The following is a 19886-nucleotide window of genomic DNA, read 5'->3' as shown; positions in this document are numbered from 1 at the left end:
GGTAAGGAAGACAAACAAGTAAAAATAATAATAATTCAGTGAGATATATATATATATACACACACACACAAATATATATATATGAGGGTATTTCAAAAAGTTCATGGAAAGATTATTTTATTTTAAAAGATTAGGTTATCTTTTAATTCTACTTTTCCATGAACTTTTTGAAGTACCTGCTTACAAATAAAAATAAACACAGATGTTATGGGAACATAAGGATTATTACTGGAGCTAGTCATCTTTCCTCAGCACCCATACTCTCCCCTCTTAGAGAAAAATGATTATTTTTTACTGTTGAAATCTCCAATATCACAATCCTAATCCAGCTCAGGACTAGAAGACTGTCTTGGCAACAGCTGCCCTTTTCTTCAGTCCTAGGACCAAAAATGTTTATATTGAGAATCTGAAATGTAAAAGAAAAGCAATCCTAAAGGTAATCATCTTCCTATTGCTTACTTTTTTATGATCTTTCTCTTCTCATAAGCACACCTCTACACCTGCCTCCCTGGGAGCCCTTGTAATTTGTTGCTTAAGGATTTCTTGTTCTAAAAGGTGCTTCCTGGACAGTCTCTGGAACAAAGGGAAAGATCAGTCTTTAAATCTAGATCTTAATAGCCTTCCAACTGATGCCATATATTTCATTTATTTTGAATCTAAACTCAAAAGGATTTCAGGTGGCAAGTATTAAAACATATTTTGAATGAACAATTAAAATGCCAGTGGTAAAATAAAGATATTGACATGCAGTGAAGAATAAATGTGGTGAACTTCTTAAACATGGGATGACAAAAGTACTAGAGGGAGGAGAGAGAAAGGGTGTGAGTCATCAGTCTTTAGTAACTGGGAGTGAGACTCACAAAAGTCAATAGTTGCGTTAAAATGTAGGCCCCAGGCACTCTCACAGTTCTTTCTTAGCTCCATTTTGCCTACCAGGAGTAAATATATACAAGGGGAAATGATGTTAGCTGGTGTGGTGATTTTGCTGTTGTTTTCTTTCCTTACTGTCCTGTCATTCCAGGTCCATATAAAAAAATGCTTAGGGGGGAGGAAACAATCCGAGAGTTCAGATTATTTGATTAGATGGCTGTGGTTGAGAGGTTAGAGTTGCTGGTTTAGTTCTAGAATGGGTCAGTTAACTTCACTTTGACATGGACTGCACCCCTGACATCAGCTGGGGGCATCAGTAGGGTGTATTTGCCTGTAGTGATCTGGGTAAATCCAGTTCTGTCCTGAAAAACAATCCAAAGCATGTGCAGAAAATATCCTTTAAAAAATATGTGTGTAACTCAAATACTTTAAAATTGGATTCTATTTAAATATCGGAGTGGAGGAACTATATATTTTAATTGCAGGACTTGCAATTAAAAATTCCCTTCCCTCCCCAAATACTGCATAACAACTTGGACAACTTGGTATGTAATAGAGCAAAAGTGGGGGGATGATGTGACGGCCTACTAAAACAAGGGAGATAAAAATATTGATTTGATTCTGCATTCTTTGGGGTAGGCTGTGACATCCAGGTTTTAGAGGGATCTTGTTCCCCATTTTGGGGGAGGTTCAAAGTTTGGGGAAAATGCGTATTATCTTAGAAATGGAAATCCTCCAAACCTGTGGAAATACTCTGCTTCAAGTCAGATTGTCAGATGTTATTTTTGAGGGTGATGATTTTTCAAATACCAACTATGTGTCACTGTGGAGATGAAGAGCAAAATTCTAGAAAAGCTTCAGAGTGTGAAACTAAGAATGGTTTCTGAAATGAGAGGTGTGTCAGAGCTGACATAAGCCAGTGCAGGATATGTGATTGCAGAACCTACAACTGTGGTTCCTTTCCTAAAGGAAGGCATTTGATGAACATACTCTGAATTCCCAGGGATTACTGAGAACCAGAGCAGGCCTGCTACCCTGACATCTAGGAAATCTAAGTGTGGCTCCTTAACCATATCACTGATGGCTGAGATGAGCTCATTAATTTAAAAATTAGGATAGCACGTGAGTTGCTGCACTGGTCTCCTTTTACTGAATAATAACGGTGTATATGGCTCCCACATTATAACCTGGAATGAGATCATAGGGCATTTCCACTTAAAGTGAAACTTATCCCAGATTTGTTGGACAGATGTTCAAAAACAGGACTGCAGTTGCATTCCTGACATATCTTCTTGGACTTTCTAGAGACTAGATAAAGTGATCTATGATGGAACATGATGTTCTATGAAGTTTTTTTCCTGAAGGTTCAGCCTGCCTCTATGAAAGACATTTATATGAACTGGTTTTGATAGAAGAGACACTTCACAAAATTCTAATAATGTTTATTTTGTGATGATAATAATATAGGTGATTTTTTCCTTGTTTTTGATGCTTTCTTGCATTTCCAAGTTTTCTACCACTAGAGTGATCAGAAAGAAATAAGAAGTATTAGAAACAATAGGCCAGTGGTCTGCAAAATTTTAAAATTACACACTCTTTCAATGAAATATTTTTGAACTTGCAACCCCCTACATATGCATATTTATTATTTTTTTATAAGTTATAAAAATGTTTTATTACTGGCTAAAAATTTTGAAACTCAATACACCCTTTGGGTAAAGTTTAGCTTTTTTTATTAGAAGTTGTGGTTCCATCCCTGGAGGACATCACCCACCTCTACCAGAATATCTCCAGAGCCCAGAAGTTGGGGGGCATAGGAGAGCGGGGAGAAAAGAGGGAGCTCAGGATCTCCCTAATGTGTTGAGCCAAAATCTCCACCTTTTACACTTTGGCCCTTGTTCTGCTCTCTAGAAAACAAACAACCCAGAACAAATCTGTTCCCTCTTTTATTTGGAAGCCTTATAAATATTTGAAAATGTTTATCATAAGCCTCTTTTCCTTTATCTGAAAAACCATGTGATTGACTTATTTCTGTAGTCCCCTCTGACTCTAAAATTTCTGTGACTATTTCTCTTTGTTGTCAGCCCTTCTCTATGGTGCATATCCCCACTTTATTCACCTCTTTCTGAATAGGGCATGGTCACCCTCACTAACTCCTGTTGTCACCTCCTGCTGAAGGGGCTCACATGCACCCACATTGCACATGTCATGTTGAAGACACTGGGACTTTCCTGGTGCAGCCCAGGAGATAGGTGCCTTTGCAGTGACTTTATCACCTGTCTTGTCCAGGCTTTGCTCACTTAAAAGCCCCTGTTTGTTTTTTCAAGTAAGTGCTTCCCACACACTGACTTTTTAAAAAAACTTGAATGTCAGTTTTTATATTTTCCATCTCAGATGTTACTCTTTTATTTTTATTTTTTGCACAGTTCTTCAGCCTATGAAAATAGATTTATATTTAGTTCATTATCACTATCAATGCTATGGCTGTTTGCAATATTGGCCGGGGCAGGCAGGACCCTATGGAGCTTCAGCGGAGGTTCTCCACTGACACAGCCATCAGCCTGCACGGTCACCATCGGCTGTGAATCACCTAAAGGCACCATCATTAGTCCAATTTCATCACTTTTTCTTCCATAGAAACAAAGTAAGGCTCTGCAAAGCCTTGCTGTTCTCCATGTTTGTAACATGCCAAATCCACCAACACAGTAACTATATCAAGATAAAGAAAATAAGTTCTGACATCATCTTTGTGGATTCTTTCTAGTGATCATGGTAGCATTTTCTAAATGTACCCCAGATCCTTTGAGGAGGAAATCTGGAATAAATACAATGAAGTAAACCAAATTCCTCACAAAATATATATTTGATAGTCCCTTCTAGACCTTTTGTCAAATTAATTTCAGACTCATTGGGAGATTTTCCCTACCATCTTTTTTTTTTTCTAATCAGGATTATTCACACAGCTTTAGTTTTCTGTCAAGTCACCTGTTTTTAGTAAATTATCAAAGATCCCTGATGAAAACTGTTAGATCACTCTGTAATGAGGTAAGTCTGGGGCTGTGGGCCTGACTCAGGTGACATTATCAAGATTCATACTCTCTCTGCTCCTTCTTTCTGGTAAAGATGCAGTAGAAGGGAGCAGATGTAAGCTACAGCACTAGGTATTTAGCTTACGTGGGAAAAAAAGATCCCAACACTCAAGCATTGGTAGGTATTAGAATGGGTGAACAATATATGTTGTGAGAGCTCTTCAAAAAAAGGGGAGATTTTTTGAAAATGGAATAGAGCTCCAGAAGTCTCAGATCAATAAGAGGCAAAGGCATGCACAAAATTACTACTCAAGATCCCTTTCAACCCTATTAAATGACAAAGTCATGATTATATCAAATACCACAGTTTTAATTGTGATGATAGTGAAGAAAAGAAAATGAAATGGCCATAAAAATTATCCAATTATCCAAATTATCCAATTGGAATAGAAATTAAGTAATTGAACATTGGAACTCATCAATTACAGCATTTCGCAATATGTTCTTATATTATTTTGCAAAAATTAAAAACTACTAAAAAAAAAAATTAAAAACTACTGAGCAGACTCATTACTCCCAAGTCCTTTTGCTTTTCTAGAAAATCCTTGCAGTATCCCCAAAGGTCTTTATATAGCTATATAAATAAATATTTTAACTCTTCATACAGATTATACATATTTCTAGAACAGAGGGAAGTGCTATGATAACTTTAAAATAATCTGTTTTAGAATTCACCAATCTCATCCTTTTTAAATTTGATTCACAGGAAAGAACTTAACCCTGTATTCAACAAGAATTGTAAATGACTGTGATAATTTAGTTTATTTTCATTTCACAGTGGTAACCTACATCAACACATTATAAATAAAATAGCTCTTCCTATGCAATGAGATGACTCTTCAGCTACAGTATGTCTTTTCCTATCAGTCAGCACTCGTAGGCCAGTAGAGAATATTTAGCTTCTACTTTTCTCATCTTGATAAAAATAATGACATCATAAAACAGAAGGGTGTTCTTTTTGCAATTGACAGCCCATGCATGTCAGTAGCATCCCATCACAATGAAATGCCAAGTTAGTTGGAATGAGATTGAACCTTAATATATGGAACGTATGTAGTGTTGATTAAATATATTATCACCTTTGCTGAGAGGCAGTATTGCTGTGATCAAGTGGGAAGAATTTTGAATTAGACTGCTTAGGTTTGGTTTGAAACGTGTTTCACCAGCTTTACAAATTGTGTGACCTTAGGCAAGTTACTTATGCTCTTGAAGCCTCAGTTTTCGCATCTGAGAAATGGGGATGAGATAATATTTCCCAGCCCATACAGTTGTTGTGAGAATTTAATGAGTTAACACCTACAATGTTTTTAGCAAAGTTCCTAGCACTTAATCAGTGCTTAATACATTATAGTCAGTATTGTTGTTGTTATTCACAATACATTCTCTTATATATGTGTGAGTATATTTACTTCCAGATTTTAAGCAGTTAAACATCTCATCTTATTCTTCCCCATTGTTTCTCTCCTAATTTGCTAGAGTCATATTAGGAGATCCCTGAGTGTTCAGGAAGAGCACCTGCTGTGGCAACCAAAGGCTTCTGCTCTTGCCATTCAGAGGACCTGCCTATGCAGGGAGCAGGTCACACTTCTGTCTGCTGCAGCCTTAGTCCCTCTGTTTACACCCCAGTACCAGATTGCAGATGTGTCTTCTATCCATGAAAAGGCCACTGGGGAACCAGAGAATTCTAGATAGGTTATCATTATCTTTATACTAAGCAATCTGACAGAGTCAATTAAAAAGAAAAAAAAAAAAAAAAAAAGAACAAACAAACAAAAATACCATACTAGTGGAAGGCAATGCGTTTTCTTGCAAGAGTAAATTATGCCTGGTGTTTATGTAAGGCCACAAACACACAATTAATTTACTGATCTTGTCAAAGAATACATCATTAATTTAAAAGGTTCATTTGAAGTGAGGAAAACTGAGGGGTCTTTGTTGTTTTGTTTTTTAAGAAGAAAACAGGAAGAGTAAAACTGGTACTTCTCAAATAATAAAAAGAAGGATATCCTCAGAAATCAATTCTTGGAGCAAACTTATTGCTGTAACACTGTGGTTAAGAGCACCGGACTTAGTAGTTGAAAGCTTGGCTCTGCCACCACCAGCTCTGAGGCCACAGGAAAAGCTATCTGACTTGTGCTTTTGTTCTCTTCTAGAGCTAGTAGAGGATTAAATAAAGGAAAGTTAGTCAAATGATTAACGCACTGTCTATCCCATAGTAAATGTACAATACAAGGTAAAAGGTCTTTTTCAACATATCACCATCATCATGATTATTATCAGCATCTAAAAAGGATCTGAAGTAAAGGACTACATGGTGAGATTTCCAACTTTGCAGGTAATAATGAAGAGCTAAGTTAATGGAAATCGACCATAGGAAATGGGAAGAAAAGGAGCAGGTGAGTTTTGATTCAGGCAGGTACAGAATAAAAACATTTGGGGAAGAGGGGCTAAAGTCTTCTCTACACATAAATACTGAGGAAGACCCAGAAAATGGGAGAAGCCAATGGAGAGGCCTCCCTGAGAAGAGGGCGCAAGGTGGCTGCTAAACCAGCTCCCATGGGTCAATTTTTGGCAGCAGAATATTAGATTCAGTGAATCTCATCTAGCAGGAAATTCTTGGGCTTTCATTTCCCACTGCATTTTACCCTTTCTAAAGCTCCTTTTCTGATTTCCCTTATTGCTGTGTCTCTAGAGTAGGCAATTGTTAGAAAAGAAATATTGCCAATGTATCTCTAAAAGAGGTCATCATATCCTAACACTCCAATTAATTCAGGAGAGTGAGGGAGACAGGTCACCAGAGCCAAGAGGGGTGTTTGGTGATGAGAGTGGAGGAAGGGGAAGAGGAGAGAATATAGAAACACCAGATATAGAATTCTGGACATATTTCACATTCTGTTTAGATTCAAATTCCCAAGATACCAGACCTCTGAGCCTCACTGTCTCAATCCTACTCTGCCTCTCTCACCAGGACCCTCGACGCTTTCCACTCTGCAGGTTCCTGGCCTCGGGGCCCCTTCTGGGGTCTTCTGCAGCAAACAGATCCTTCGTAGACTCAGTTTCATAGAAACAAAACAAAAGATAAAATTGAAAGAAAAGACAGGCTCATCCTTTCATACTTGTTGTCTTAGTTTTATTCTAATTTCCCTTAGTTCGTAGTAGGCAAGGAGACGGACTGAAAATTGTGGGTTGAGCTTTTTTCAATATATTATCTGATGAAGGACTTATATCCAGAATATATTTAGAACTCTTCATATCTACAATCAAAAGATAATTAGCCAAGTTTCTAAAAGATGAGCAATAGACTCAAAAGGACACTTTATAAAAGTAGATATACAAATGGCCAATAAGCATATGAAAATGTGCTTACCATCCTTAGTCATCAGGGAAATACAGCTTAAAACCATAATGAGATATCACTTCACATCCACTGGCATGGCTAAAATTAAAAAGACTGATAATGCCAAATGATGGTATGGATGTAGAGCAACTGGAAATTTAATATATTGCTATTGAGAATGTAAAATGTTAAAATCACTTTGAAAAACTCTGACAGTTTCTTATAAAGTTAAACATACACCTGTCCTATGACCCTTCAATTCCACTCATAGATAATTACTTGAGAGCAATGAAAACCTATGTCCACAGAAAGACTTGTATGAGAACTTTCATGTCAGCCTTATTCGTAATGAACAAACACTGCAAACAACCCAAAAGCTAATCAGTGGGAAAATGGATAAACAAATTGTGGTATATCTATACAGTGGAATACTACTCAGCTGTAGCAAGGAATGAACTACTGATACACACCACAACATGGATGAATCTTAAATACAACAAAATGTTGAACAAAAGAAGCCAGGCGTTAAAAAAAACCACGTGATTTCATTCACATGAAATCCAAGAACAGACAAAACCACATCTATGATGGTAGAAATGAGAAAGTGGTACCTGGTTGGGGGTTGAGGGGGCAGGAACTGACTATAAAGGGGCATGAGTAGACTCCCTAAGGTGATGGAAAGATTCTGTATTTTGGTTTTGGTGATGGTTAGCTACACGGGCATATAAAATTGTCAAGATTCATAGAACTGAATGTTTCAAATGTCTATTTTATTATATGTAAATTATACTTCAATTTTTAAAATACAAGAAGGAGAAAGATATTTATAGACATAGTCCTATAAAGACTATAAAGGCCTATTTATCCTATAAATTATTTCTTATAAAATGGCTTTCTTATTCTCCTCAGTTTAACCCCTTTCTCTAGTTAGATAATAAAGTACTTTTGAAAGATGGGGCTACAACAAAAACCGGTTTTACTTGCCAACCTGCTGGTTCCCAGATCCCCCAAGGACTCCCCATGATAAGTAGATACTGGTTTTTCCTGCTGAGCTTAGTGGATCCCTGAGTTGACCTGAGAAGACGTGGGGGCATGAAGTGAGAACCTAGGACAGTGAGGGTGGTATTTTTACAGTTCCCCCATTTCTGTTTCAAAGAGAGCAACTATACTTTCATCTGTTTCTGTTTTGCTTGAAGAAAGGTCTTACTGTTAGACAAAAAGAGGAATCCTGTGACCCAGACAACAGTCCCCTCTGCAGGACTGCTTGGCTTTTCCATCCCGGTGTGCATGGACCCAGCACAGGACACACGAGTGCCTTTCCAGTAGCCTCCGTCTGGTCTTCTATTTCCCTTTGTTCCTGGTGCTGCTCAAGTTTGGTAACTGGGAAGGTTATGCCACATGCTAGCTGGGATGAGACTGGCATAATAAAAACCACCAAGCCAGCTCCCAGGAATATGTGCTTAGACTGCCTGGTTGTACTGCAAATGTGTGAACTGGAGTAAGACTTTCATTTCCTCTCCTTGGAAAAAGAGGATGGCAGTATGAAGGTATTTCAGAAAGTTCGTGGAAAATTAGGATTGAAAGATAATGCAAAAATCTTTCCATGAACTTTTTGAAGTACCCTTGTACCCATGCTGTTGCCTTCACAGAGCCGTTGTGGGGGTTGCATGAGATAAGGGATCTGAAAACCATGTTTTAAAAAGTATTAATTTTGATTCACATAGATGGCCTTATTATCTAAGTCACAACTTCTGAGTTCCTACTCTGTGGATGATTATAGAGGTTGTAAAGGAAGTGTAGAATTTAGTCTCTATTTGCAGAGGACTGAGAGTAGACCAGGTGAAGTCATGTGAGTTAAGGTATAGAGTAATAAGCAATTAGCAAGTTCATATTAGGGCACTGTTTCCATTCATTACATGCTTCGGTCTTCATTAGAACTATTAATGCCTTTCAACTGATTTTAATCTGCTTGAATTTCTAGAGGTCTGCTATAGATTTACAACCTTGTTTAGTTACTATTTCCACGTATCAGCCTTTGAAATAGAGGGAGAGAATCCTGCATGATGGAACATAGGAACCACATCAGGACCCGCAGGTTTTATGTACACCAGCTCTTTAACTGATTGTGTAACCTTGAGCCATTCCCTGGGCTTCTCTATTCCACAGTGTTTGTTTCTGAAGTAGACACACTACTTAATTTCTGAGGACATTTCCAGTTACAAAGTTTTTTAGAGCCCCAGTTGTGGGATAGTGGACAAAGTCTTTGTTGTCAGTTGAAGAACTGAGCTATGTCAGCTTTGCTTTGCCCCTCTCTAGGAGAGAGGATTTTGGGTAAATCACTCTATCTGTCTGCCAGCTTATCTTCTATAAGTGGACCTGGACATCTCCACCATGCCTGCCTCACAGGGTCATCGTGAGGATCTAATGGGAAGGGGTATGAAAAAACCTTATAAACCATAATTCATGATATAAACATTTGCTGCTGTTTGTTTGCTGTTGCTATAGACACAGAAACAGAAAACAGTTTTAAAGCCATGTATGAGTATATGTGGGTGCATGACAATGTTGCTTAAATATCGTCTAAGGGTCAAAGAGATGTGAAGCAGAGACTCATCTGAGGGTTGGGTTGGAATCGGTGGGCATCAACCTAGCAGTCTCTGGTGGACCCAGCGAGCTTGTACTCATGATAGTGGTTCCCTCACAGGTGACAGCAGAGTTAGATGCCTGGAATGAAGACTTGCTGCGGCAGATGAATGACTTCAACACAGAGGATCTGACTCTGGCAGAGCAGCGGCTGCAGCGCCACACAGAGCGCAAGCTAGCCATGAACAACATGACCTTTGAGGTCATCCAGCAGGGCCAAGACCTGCACCAGTACATTATGGAGGTCCAGGCCTCAGGTAGGCGATCTCCCTCGTTCTCCTGGCCTGGAAATGATGAAAACAAGAGTGCCAGCTTGCCGCCCGTGAGCACTTCCATTTTGTTTATTCATTGTATCCCCACAGGTGCAAAGAATAGAGATTTTTACCCCCATTTTAAAGAAGCAGCTGAAGCCATGAGAGCTGAAATAGATTGTCCAAGGTTGCCTAGTGAGGCTGTGGTAAAGATGGGAATAGAGCCAGGGTCTTCTGGTGCTATGGGGAGAATGGGAGAACCAATGATGGAAATTAGCACAGATTTTTAAAAAATGGTGGCCTGGACAAACAAATCAAAAGCAGTCAGACATCCATGCAAATTGTATTCTAAAGTGTAGCTGTCTCCTACTCCACCTCCACTCTCCCTAGCAACCCCCAACACACATTCTCCTGCACTGTCCTCCACTTGCAGGCTGTCTCATCTCCTGCTCATGCTTCTCAGAGTCTTCAATTTTTTATCAGTGGTCTGTGAGTGACTGTAAGCAGTGCTGATAAAAATTTATGGCAAGATCATATAATTTTATAACTTCTCAGAAAAACATGGCTGAATTTCCCATATTTAACTTCTTTTCCTGCTCAAGATTTATTCAAAATTTATCCAACAATCACATGAGCCCTTTCTGTTAAACCTACCTCTCTCCAAAACAGCCCTTGATGTTAGACCTGGAGAGAGCCATAGTGACCCCCGAGTACAACTAGCCCAGAAGAAAAGAAGTCACTTTTCTGGTCCAGTACCAGTGGACTGCTGGAACCCAAGTCTCCTACCACCCAACCCATCCCATTGCCCTCCCACCAGGTCCTTGTTGGCTCTTGGTCCTTACTCTCCGGGATGAAGCAGACAGGAGCTGAGGCTATCAACTCTTTAAAACACAGTTGGGCCATGTGTCTGCTGATGATGAAGGATGTTAATTAAAATCATGAAATTGTCAAGGGGACCTTAGCAATCATGCTGAACTTTAGGGTACTGTGTTTCTTCTGATGACCTGAAAGAGTAAATACCAGCATTCAAAGGAACTTCACTTCTAACCAAAAGAGGGTCAGTCTAGTAAATTCTGTTCACTTTTGTCAGCATAATCTTACTTGAATTTTCATTCGTGTTGTGACCAGACTGCCTCTGAGAACCAGTCCTGGTTACAGGTATGCAGCCCGTGCTCCACACTGCCCCAGGATGGCCCACTTACCTTGTAGTCTTTCTGGGGATTTTTTAAAAAATGACAATGCTCTGACCCCATGCCCTGATATTCTGATTAAATTACCATCGAATGGGACCTGGGCAATAGCAAAAAGCTTCTCAGGAGATTCAACTGTGCTGCCAGGGCTGAGAACCACTGCTTTTTATCACGATAATTAAATCATAACAGCTGTCATCTATAGAATGACCTACTCGTGGCTCTGAAAGTGTGGTGTCACACTGAAGAAAAATCAGTAGTGTCAGCATCACCTGAGAACTTGTTTGAAATGCAAGTTCAAGGACCCTTTCCTAGAATCTATCATATCAGTTTCTGGGGTGGAGCCCAGCAGTCTGTGCTTCAATAAGCCCTCCAGTTGATTCTGGTGCACCTGATCTAGGACCTTGCTACTCAGTGTGGGCCCTGGACCAGCAGACTTGGCATCACTCGGGAGCTGGTTAGAAATGCAGAATCACTGGCTTTATGTTAGACTTGTAAATGTGAATCTTCATGTTAACAAAATCTGCAGGTAAATCATATATATATTAAAGTTTGTGAAGCAGTGCTTCTAGGACACTTCTAGACTGTACCTTTTCAGGGTCTTATTAGGGAAAGTGGGAAACTGTAATCCTTTCTCTGTGATTGAGAAACTTATCTGGACTCAGGGTTTAGCCCTAGGACTTACCTGCACAGTGCTCACTGTAGCTGGTTATCCAGACAAGACTGGAAACCATGAGAGAACGCAGACTCAGTGCCTAGCTAGGAGAGAGGCTGGGCAGAGGAGTGATGCAAGAATGCTCACCCTTCATCCTTCAGAATTGATGTGTCTAGCAGGAGAAAGAGCTGTGTCTACCTGGAAACCTGCAGCACTTGTTACCAGGGTGCTGACATGACCTTGGGCAAGCTAACCTCTGTCCCAAGAGCCAAGTATCCATGGTAACAGAAAGACTGCTGGAAGTTGGCTCTCTCTGAGGACTGCTTGTGACTGGGGGTTGGCTGTGCTTGGTGTCCACCTAAATGATGAGGGCTGAGAGGGTGAAAACACCCCCAGGCGGGTGAGCTGCCTGCCCCCACAATATCCTGTTCTAGAAATGAGCTTTGTCAAAGAGATTTAATTGGCTTCTTCAGCCCTGTCTGCTGAGGCTGGCTGTTGCCTGCTCCTACCACACCTAGCTATGCAGTCTGGCATAACCCATGAGGCTTCAAAGGGCATGAATCCAGGGGTTTCAGGAAAGCTCATTCCATTTGTGGCTGAATGCCTTGTCCTGCAGAGGAGGCATCTAGCTCATCTCTAGGGTTTGAGAAGGGGAGGGCAAAATTACACCAGAGCTGGAGGGTGGGAGTGAGGGTTGGACCCATGGTGGGCCTCACCCTACTGATGGCCAAGGAATGCAGGACTTTGGAGACACAGGACTGAGGCAGTAAATGGCTTGGGCACTCACAATGTCTATCTAATGAGCTATATGTGGACTAAAGGTAAAATAAATTGTCTTAGACAGTTAGCAAAATTAAGATCTTTGTTGGTATTTAGTCCTCTATGCTAAATTAATTGAGGGCTTATGCTTTGATTTTATAGTAGTAAATGGAACTATGGAGTTTCCATATGCTTATTTTCAAGTTTGAAGTTTATAACATTGAGCCAGGTTCTACTAAATCTCTCTGGTGTGCTAACAGTTCTAACCAAAGCAAAAGCCTTTGCTTAAGTCAACATCAACCTTAGGAATAGAAGTAAATAGGAACAGTTTCTTAACTTGCTCATTGTTCTTTCCCCACTATGGCATTACCTGTTTGAGCCTCAAGTTGGGAGGTGGTATGTTTTGCTGGAGAGAGTTCTAGCAAACATTCTGACTTTGGAAGTCTCTTTTCTTTCTGTTTAGACCTTGGTTTCTTCTGTCTAGTGTGGCAAGTGGGCCTTGATTCCTGTAGTCCCCTCCAGTTCTCACTTTCCATAATTCAGCCTTATCGCCCTCACTGGCTGTGCCATAGGTCTTCTCTCCAATGAAGTCTGGCCACCTGGCTGTTACCCTTGACTTTAGGAGTAAGACAAGAGCTGTGCATCCTATGGATATGTTGCTTTTGTGTTTTAATCAAAGCATTAAGTTCTCTCTTTATGCATGGTTTTTAAGTGAAAAAAATTTGAAGTCTGCGGCTGCGATGCTTAAAATTTACTGTGCCTGAGAAGAACCCAGCTTCAGCATTTAAAAATAAATAAATAAAGTTTTGTGGGGATCACTTTTCTCCTTGAGCATAAAGGTTAGAGTATAAATATAAGGGGAAATCCTGGGTTGAATTCCCAGCCACCTCATATTACCTGGGTGTCCTTGAGCATGTTGTCCAATCTCTCTAAGCCTCCCCTTCCTCTGAAGAATGGTGATCATACAAATACCTACCACATAGGGTCATTGTGAGGATGCAATGTGTGACATGTGAGCATGGAAAGGGCTCAATGAAGCTTGACAACTGTTATATTTTATACTCATTTTAGCACAACTAATCAGGATCCAATTGTGCCAAAATATGAGTATGAAATATAATCAAGAATGAACATCAGTGTGGGTGGAACAGATGTAGGTAAAAATAATGGACCACAAATAATTTTACTTGCACTGAAAAAGGAAAGCAAATGTTAAAGGCCTGTGTTTCTTTAAAGTGGAAGCTACTCTGGGGTCAGTAGGAATGTGGGCCTGGTGGGCTGAGTGGAGGGGAAGAGAACCTTAATGTAAAATAATAGTTCTCAACCTGGAATATTTAGAATTACCTAGAGAACTTCTTAAAAATACCAGTGTCTGAGCTGCACCCCTCAGGGAGTGTTACTTAATTGGTCAAAAGTGGGCCCAGATTTTTTTTAACTTCCCGGGTGATTTTAAGGTACAGCCAGCATTAAGAACAGTGATCTAAAAACCTGATTAAAGGACTTTGTAATTTCTGAACCGGGTGTTATACAGAGGGAGTGACACAGAAGTAGGAATGGAGAGGGGAGGAGGGAAGAAAAAAGAAGATGTGCTGTATCTGAGGCAGACACAGATAGTTAAAGAACACACAAAAAGTGGAAAACACATGTTACAAGGATGAGCAGTAGGGCCAGAAATGCCTAAGTCTTACCCTAGGTCACAGCCACCTCTCTTCTTGAGGAAATTAAAGTGGTACCCCCGACCTGGCAGCAACAGAAAGCAAAGTAACATTTATTCTTATCAGCTGTGGCCTTGAGCCCTGAATAAACACCAGTGCAGAACATTTTAGTAACTGAGCATAGCAAAAGGAATACCTCTGTTTCACCCAGTTGCTGGCCATTGTGCCATCTTATCCAGTGGTCCACAATCTTGGTCCCATGTTGAAATAACTCCAGGAACTTTAAGGCTTAAATGGCTGGGTTCCAGCCACGGAGACTCTGATATTACTGGTCTGGGATATGGCCAGGACATGGTGATTTTTTTTAAAGTTCTCCAGATGAATCTAATGTGAACCAGGGTTGATAGCACTGGTCTAATAGCATTTAAATCACCATAGTTTCTAATAATATACACTGAGCAAGTACATAACACTCGACAGTAAGATTTTACATTTATGTTTTATACAAACCATTCAGTAGTCCCTGTAATCAAAAATGATTCATTACATTTTTTCCAAGGGAAAGGGAAAAGTGGGAAAATGAATATTTGGAGCCTACTAGATGCCAGGCACTGTATATACTGTATCTCACTTAGTCCTCACAACATCCCTGAGAAGTAGTTTTTGTGATTCCCATTTTACTGCTGAAGAAACCCAAACTCAGAGAGGGTAAGGAGCCCAGAGTGTCACTGTTAATAGGTTTCAGAGCATAGATTCAAACCTAAACCTGTTCTTCCCCAAAGCTCTCAGCTGCTTTTCACCACAGCACAGGACTTCAGCTCTTCCCTATTGAGGTCCATTTGTTAATTGCTCAGGCATTTACTGGGTAAAATGAGTGAAGCATTGTGCTAGGACCTACAGAGGCAGAGATGAATAAGATAGACGTGGCCCAGGCATTGGGAAGCCTATGTTTCTGTGAGAACGTGGACAAGTTAATAAGGAACCAGCCTCAATGGAAGCATTCTGATGGGGGGATGGGCACAGGACATTGTGGGGAACATCAGAAAGAAACCTCAATACTTTAAAGAGACCGACAAACTATTTCATTACGAATATATTACACTACTGGATGGAAAGAACAAACATATCTTTTTGCACTTCTGAGAGCCCCTAAGTCAATGATTAGATTGAGAGCAGTAATGTCAACACAAGCAAACTCTTACTATAGATTGACCAATACTTACCAGCGATGGGTTTTGACTGGGACTCACGTCAATGTGTTTGGGGGCAGTGGAAGAGAGTGAGGTGTTTCCTATTCTTCTAGATGCGGCTGCAGTAAGTCTTCATGTTCCTCCCTTTTACTTCATCCACAACATGATGTATTGTTGGAGAGTGCAGAGGTGCTGTAGTCATTGTCTTCATCCATTTTGTTTCCTCTGTTCATCTCACTTAAAACAACATCAAGCAAGATAGATGAAAATGCAGGGCCTGAGTCTCAGAGAAGGCTGGGTACCTATTGTGGGTGATGTCCTAAGCAGGTAGCTGGCTTCTTTGATGAGTTACCAGGCTTAGAGAGCCCATTTATGTGCAGTGTGGCAGGGGTGAGCCATGAGCTTCACATAGAAAGACACTTTGCCCAAGCCCAGAATACTAAACACTAGAAACATGTGCAGAATGAAGATGAGCTGGAATAAATCTGCCCTGTGACTAGACGTGAGGAAGAGCTTTGACTTCTGCAGATGGATCTTGAATTACATTTCCAAAAAGTAAACATAGGGGTTAGAGGTCATCCCACTATGCCAAGCAGAGGTAGACATTTTTGTATTCTGACTCTTTATTTCAGTCAGGGAGATGCTCTACCTCATCCCCTTGGTAATTGAAAATAGTAACTAGAGGGAGTTGGCTGCCAAAAGAACAAGCAGTTCTTTTCTGTCTCCCACAGATATTTCAGGAGCTGGGACTTGGAATTATGCAACTGACAAAAAATAAACATGAAAAGATACTGAAATTATTACCATGTAACACTAAAAAAAAAAAAGTTCCCACTCTCCCATATTGTCCTTATATGAAACACTATTTTTGCCTCCAGAAATGAATTTCCTTTAGCATATACAGACTTTCCTTACTCCTCCAAATATATGTTGCAGGTGTGTTGGTGGTGGTGAATTTCTGACAGTATGAGTCAGAGTGATGGGGAAGTCTGCCAAAGGGGATTTACTTTTTTAGGTGGCCATATGTTGAGATTGGTGGGCTCCTTTTGTTTTGATCCCCATGGAAGTAAACTACCCTTTGGTGTCTTATCTGCTGGCCTTCTGAGTCTGAACCCCATTGTCAGTTGGGACTCTATTCTTCAGACAAGGTGTCGGCATCAGGACTACAGCTGCATTGCGTAATAGATTATAGGATGAGGAGCTGGGGAAAGATGTGGACAGAACTAAAAAGCTTAGAGCCAGGTGAAGTCAGAGATCAGAATAGGCAAGCAATCCAGAGTTATAATTTTCCCAAAGCTAAGTATCTGGAGCAAGGCTGAATCAGAAAATGGTAGAAAATCAGAATCAAGAGGGCTGCGGCGATTGGCGCGGAGTAGCTGAGGTGGAAAAGGTGGCCACTGGGCCTTAGGCAGCCGGGAAACTTGTGGACCTTCCTCTTGCCGTCTCTTAAGGGAGGACCGCTGCTGGTGGCCGGTCGTGGGGGCTGACCGCCACTTTGCCCTTGGCAGGAGAGGCTGCCTCTTTTACAGGCAACAGCTTTGAAGTATGGAGCAGGAAAAGAACTGTTTCTTAGCTGCAAAAGCGAGTCTCTAAACAGGGAACACGGCGCCGGGCTGCTGTTGATGCAGCCAGGATCCCGGAGGCCGGGGCCGCGCTGAAGGCAGCCAGCTGCCCTATTCAGGATTCGAGGTTTCAGGCTGGCATAAAAGAAGATTCCTGGGAGCGCCCGAGCCGCGCCGTGGGACCGAGTGAGCACCCCGAGGTGGCGGCGGCGGCTGAAAACAGGGACAGCGACGACGCAGAGGCAGAGAGGGAGCCGCCCGGCCCCGCACAGCCCCGTGAGTGACCCCTGGCCCGGCCCTGCTTTGGGGGCAGGCGCCCGCCCGGCTTCCGCCTGCCCCACCGGACCACTCACCAGCCCCGGGGCTGCCTCCATTTTCTCAGGTGGTGGGGGCTCTGGCCCGGCTCGGCCAAGCCTGTCCTCCTCGCCCGGCTTGGCTCCTCACTGAGCCTTCCCACTTGCTTGCCCCGGTGCGGGGCTTCCCGGGGCCTGTGGGCCGGCCTCCCCTCCCACTCCCTCCGCGGTTCTCTGGCGGGGCTGGTGGCGTGGGTTGTCCCCGGCCAGCGTCGGGAGGGCAAGGAAGTGCGGGCTGGGCTGACTGTCACTCCACCGCACCCTGGGCTCCGGCCCCCGGTAAACTTCCTGTTACCGGGAGGCAGATACCATCTCTGTGGCCACCACTTCGGAAAAACACCTAACCGGTTTCTGGTTAGGAATAGTGTGGTCGGAGAGTTCCCGAGTTCACTTGAACCTGCCGGAGAGCTGACTGCGGGCGGGCACCGGAGTCTGTCCACGCCGGGGGGATTCAAAGGTGAACCGTGTGCTACGGGCTCCTCCCCTGAGGAGCTCACGCTCTGGTGTGGGAGATAAGACAAGTACACAAATAACCACGATACCAGTAGGAAGGTGATAAGTCCCGAGAAAGATCTACACAGTGCTACAAAGGCACCCAGAGCGACCGGTCGTCTGCGCCTAGCAGAAACCTGGTAGACTTACTGGGCGAGGCGGTGCTGAGCAGGGTCTTGAAGGCCCAGCTGATAGACGAGGGCTGCAGAAGACATGTCCCAGCCCAGCCCAGTGCACACAGAGTGGGGAGATGTCCAGCTAGGGAGGCGGAGACTCGACAGAAACCACACACCCAGTGGGGCCGCCACTGCGTGATCCAGCAGCCCGGGCCAGAGTGCACCGAACAGGGAGAAGTCCTGCACGGGAAGTGGAAGCTCAGCAGAGATCACACACCCTGTGGTACGTGATCCAGCAGCCCAGCAGAGTCCAAGCTGACCAGAGAGGTGGCTCCCCGGAGAGGCCCAAGACCCGAGGCAACCACACACACAAGGCACTAGAGGGCAACTGAGCAGTCACGGAGGTAGCCATACCAAATTGGCAACCACAGCAACATAGTAGTTAGTCAATAGTCTCAAATCGGTGGACTGTGAAACCCCCTGCCACAATGAATAAACATCAAAAAAAAGATACCAGAAATACAAAAAATCAAGAAAGTACACCACCAAAAGTTAATAAATCTCAAACTCTAGATCCTATAGAACAAGAAGCCCTTGAAATGACTGGCAAGGAATTTCGAGTGATAATTCTAAGGAAACTGAATGAGATACAAGAAAACTCAGCTAGACATCAAGATGAAACGAGGAAAAGTATACAGGACCTGAAAGAGGAAATGTACAAGGAAATCAATGTCCTGAAAAAAAATGTAGCAGAACTTGCCGAACTGAAGAAGTTACTCAGCGAAATAAAAAACACAACGGAGAGTTTAACCAGCAGGCTTGTCGAAGTTGAAGAGAGAACCTCTGAACTTGAAGATGGGCTGATTGAAATAACACAAGCAGACAAAAAAAAAAAAGAAAGAAAAAAGAATCAAAGACATTGAAGAAAATCTGAGAGAGATATCAGACAACCTTAAGCACTCAAATATCTGAGTCATGGGTATTCCAGCAGGAGAGGAAAATGGAGATTCCATTGAAAACATATTCAACAAAATAGTGGCAGAAAACTTCCCAGGTATAGGAAAAATCACAGATCTTCAGATCCAGGAAGCTCAACGATCTCCAAACGTACTCAACCCAAAAAGGCCTTCTCCAAGACCTGTTATAGTCAAATTGGCAAAACTCAGAGACAAAGAGAGAATCTTAAAAGCTGCAAGAGAGAAGCGTCAAATCACCTATAAGGGAGCCCCAATCAGGCTAACATCAGACTTTTCATCACAAACCCTAAAAGCTAGAAAGGAATGGGATGATATATTCAAAATACTAAAAGACAAAGATTGCCAGCCAAGAATACTTTACCCTGCAAAGCTATCCTTCTGAAAAAAAGGGCAAATAGTATATTTCTCAGACAAACAAAAACTGCAGGAGTTCACTACCACACGACCACCCTTATAAGAAATCCTCAAGGGAGTACTGGGTTAGGTTCCTGAAAAATAACTACCACTGCCATAAAAACCCAAGAAAAATCAAAACCCACTAGTATAATAAAAATGGCATTCATGAAGAGAAAACAAACAAAAACGCTATCTACAACCTAAGGAACCAACAAACAAAGAAACCAAACAGTAAACCAAACAGTAAAGCAAGGAACAAAAGACACCTAAGACAACCAAACAACCAATAAAATGCTAGGAATAAATCAACACCTTTCAATAACAACTCTTAATGTAAAAGGCTTAAATTCC

The 19886-nt window shown here is 41.8% G+C and overlaps 1 protein-coding gene across 6 annotated transcripts in view; it reads left to right on the top strand.

The window, feature by feature from the left end:
- KALRN (kalirin RhoGEF kinase) overlaps positions 1 to 19886 on the top strand; it is a 621231-nt gene that overhangs the window by 346356 nt on the left and 254989 nt on the right. For all 6 annotated transcript variants that reach the window (XM_063076707.1, XM_063076704.1, XM_063076720.1 and 3 more), the window contains exon 14: positions 10001 to 10196. In XM_063076707.1, the coding sequence (XP_062932777.1) occupies positions 10001 to 10196 (196 nt within the window). The remainder of the gene's footprint in view (positions 1 to 10000; positions 10197 to 19886) is intronic.

The sequence above is a fragment of the Cynocephalus volans genome, chromosome 1 (genome assembly GCF_027409185.1).
Source record: "Cynocephalus volans isolate mCynVol1 chromosome 1, mCynVol1.pri, whole genome shotgun sequence".
Lineage (NCBI taxonomy): Eukaryota > Metazoa > Chordata > Mammalia > Dermoptera > Cynocephalidae > Cynocephalus > Cynocephalus volans.
Note: the sequence above shows the minus strand (reverse complement) of the source record. Positions and strands in the feature narration are given on the sequence as shown.